This window comes from Thalassophryne amazonica, chromosome 23, assembly GCF_902500255.1.
Source record: "Thalassophryne amazonica chromosome 23, fThaAma1.1, whole genome shotgun sequence".
NCBI classification, from domain to species: domain Eukaryota; kingdom Metazoa; phylum Chordata; class Actinopteri; order Batrachoidiformes; family Batrachoididae; genus Thalassophryne; species Thalassophryne amazonica.
Window position 1 is genome coordinate 28,256,109 of NC_047125.1, and position 2,117 is coordinate 28,258,225.

Sequence of the window (2,117 nt, forward strand, 5' to 3'; positions counted from 1 at the left end):
AGGAGCCTCTTTCTGCTTGGTGACCAGGCTGATAGTTCTCAGAGTGCTTCTCACGGTCTAAATCTAATTACAGGTCACACATGCAGGTGTTTGATTGTTAAAATAACCGTGTGTGTCATGTCCCCGTGCAGTTACAACTCCTGTGTTGGTTTCAAGATCATGTTTTGCCCCCAAAGTTACAACTTTCTACTGTATTTGTCTTCACTGTAAGGTCTGAGTCAAGAGGTCATCATCTTGTCCCCATGGTTGGTCAGCTTTTTCCTTTATGTCCCAAGGCACATGACCTGGGTTAGAGCAGAGGTAATCAGATGATTTTACGTTTTCTGCTCATGTCTGTGTGTTTTTGTTTGCTCAAATTAACCGTTTTGTCCGCCGCAGAAAAACTGTTTATCCATGGGTGCAAACCTCGCCTCAGTTCACAGCCATGACGAGTATCATAACATTCAGAGCATGATCACAAAGATCACACATCAGCCCAATCAGGCGTGGCTCTGAGGATCAGACTCTCATGTAGTATGTAAAATATAATTATGCACGTCCACACAGTTACTGACTCTGTGTTCTAATTATTTGCACAGTCAATTTTTTCTGTAGGAGGGGCACTGGTTTTGGAGTGATGGAACACCTTTCAGGTTTAACAGCTGGTATCCAGGAGAGCTGAATAATCGCTTCAATCAGGACTGTTTGCAAATGAATTATTCAGGTAAATAAATGTCAATATTCTGAGAGTAAATGCAGATAAATCTGCTGGTTTTGTTTTGTGTACTAATGACTGACTCTTGTATTTTCCTACTTACAGATAAAAAAATGCTGGGATGATCTAAACTGTTTCCACACAAGTCCATCCGTCTGTGCTAAATGCCCAAATGATTTGTGGGTCTGATCTGAGTTGTGAAGCTTCATGTGTTTGTGTTGTATGTTGGGTGGAGGCTCCATATGTCATGACACATCTTTATTTCTTTGCTGTATCTGTAACGCTGCTTCAGGGAGGAAAAGACACGTTAGCCTGAGCTGGATGCAAAGGCTGGGATGAAATGTGCACATGGAATGGTTACGAAAAGATGCTTTGACTGCAAAAAATGTAAACTTTATAACACAAATTAAAAAGCTTTAAGCATTAAAAAAAAATCTGGTCTGTGTTCAAATGTACTGAGATCCAAATATTATTGAGGCTGAGTAGATCCTTGTCATTTGATTGGGTGCTTTGTATGTCACATGACATGGATTAATTCATCCCATTTGTGTTGCATTGCATTTAGAGTGCAGCTTGGTTCCATTGAGAGAGCAAATTTGGTTCCATACATTTGGTAACCATTGCACCTGCACGCACATGCACGCATCCTCGTGAATGCACATGTGCGCACACACAAAACAAATCCACTGTGCTGTCTAGAGGCTGTTAGCAGGAAGAAAGAAGACGAGCTGGACTCATTTCTGACTGTTATGCCATATTTTTTATGCATAAAGACATTCCTGTTATAAATTAGTGTTTTGTTTTTGGATACATTAAGGGTAAAACTAAGTGGCAAGTTAAACTCAGTGTTTCCTATCAAAAGTAAATTTTGTGGATGTCAGTGTCTTTGTATTTACTTCTTACAACACAGGAAAGGTGGCCCAAAAAATTGTTATTACTTAGAAGGACTACCCCGTCCAACTGATGAGCATGTGTTATGTCTTCTCCAGACTATCAGCTATTGATAACATGACTCATGTGTGTCACATGCACCCGGGACACTGTGAATCAGTCTAGAAAGTGATTTACTAAGCCCCAGTATCAAGTGGATGGCAAATATTACTTGCTGAAACTTATACATTTATTTTTCCATGAATATTTCTATAATTTGTGTAAACAACTGTTTTCACATATGAACATAAACAACAATTGTATTTATTATAGATTCTAAAGGACTTGTATCCCTATATAGGCACTCCACACATTACATAGCTGGTTGCTGGATTATATTTTGTATATGCATCAGCATATATTTAATTATTTTTGAGAAATCTTTATAATCTTGTGTTTTTTTCATTATATTCTAAGTTGATTCACTGTGCCCCATGAATTAGTGTCCAGGGCACAGTGAATCAAGATTTTAAACACCTGAAAATTACATTTG

At 38.5% G+C, this 2,117-nt stretch overlaps 1 protein-coding gene across 1 annotated transcript; it reads left to right on the plus strand.

Annotated features, from left to right (window-relative positions):
• The first annotated feature begins 382 nt into the window (after positions 1–382).
• LOC117504619 (type-2 ice-structuring protein-like) lies at positions 383–1,035 on the plus strand. Its single transcript, XM_034164114.1, is given in 3 exon segments — positions 383–513; positions 595–704; positions 802–1,035. Coding segments are annotated over 3 exon segments (312 nt in total). The 5' UTR covers positions 383–393; the 3' UTR covers positions 884–1,035.
• Positions 1,036–2,117: the final 1,082 nt, after the last annotated feature.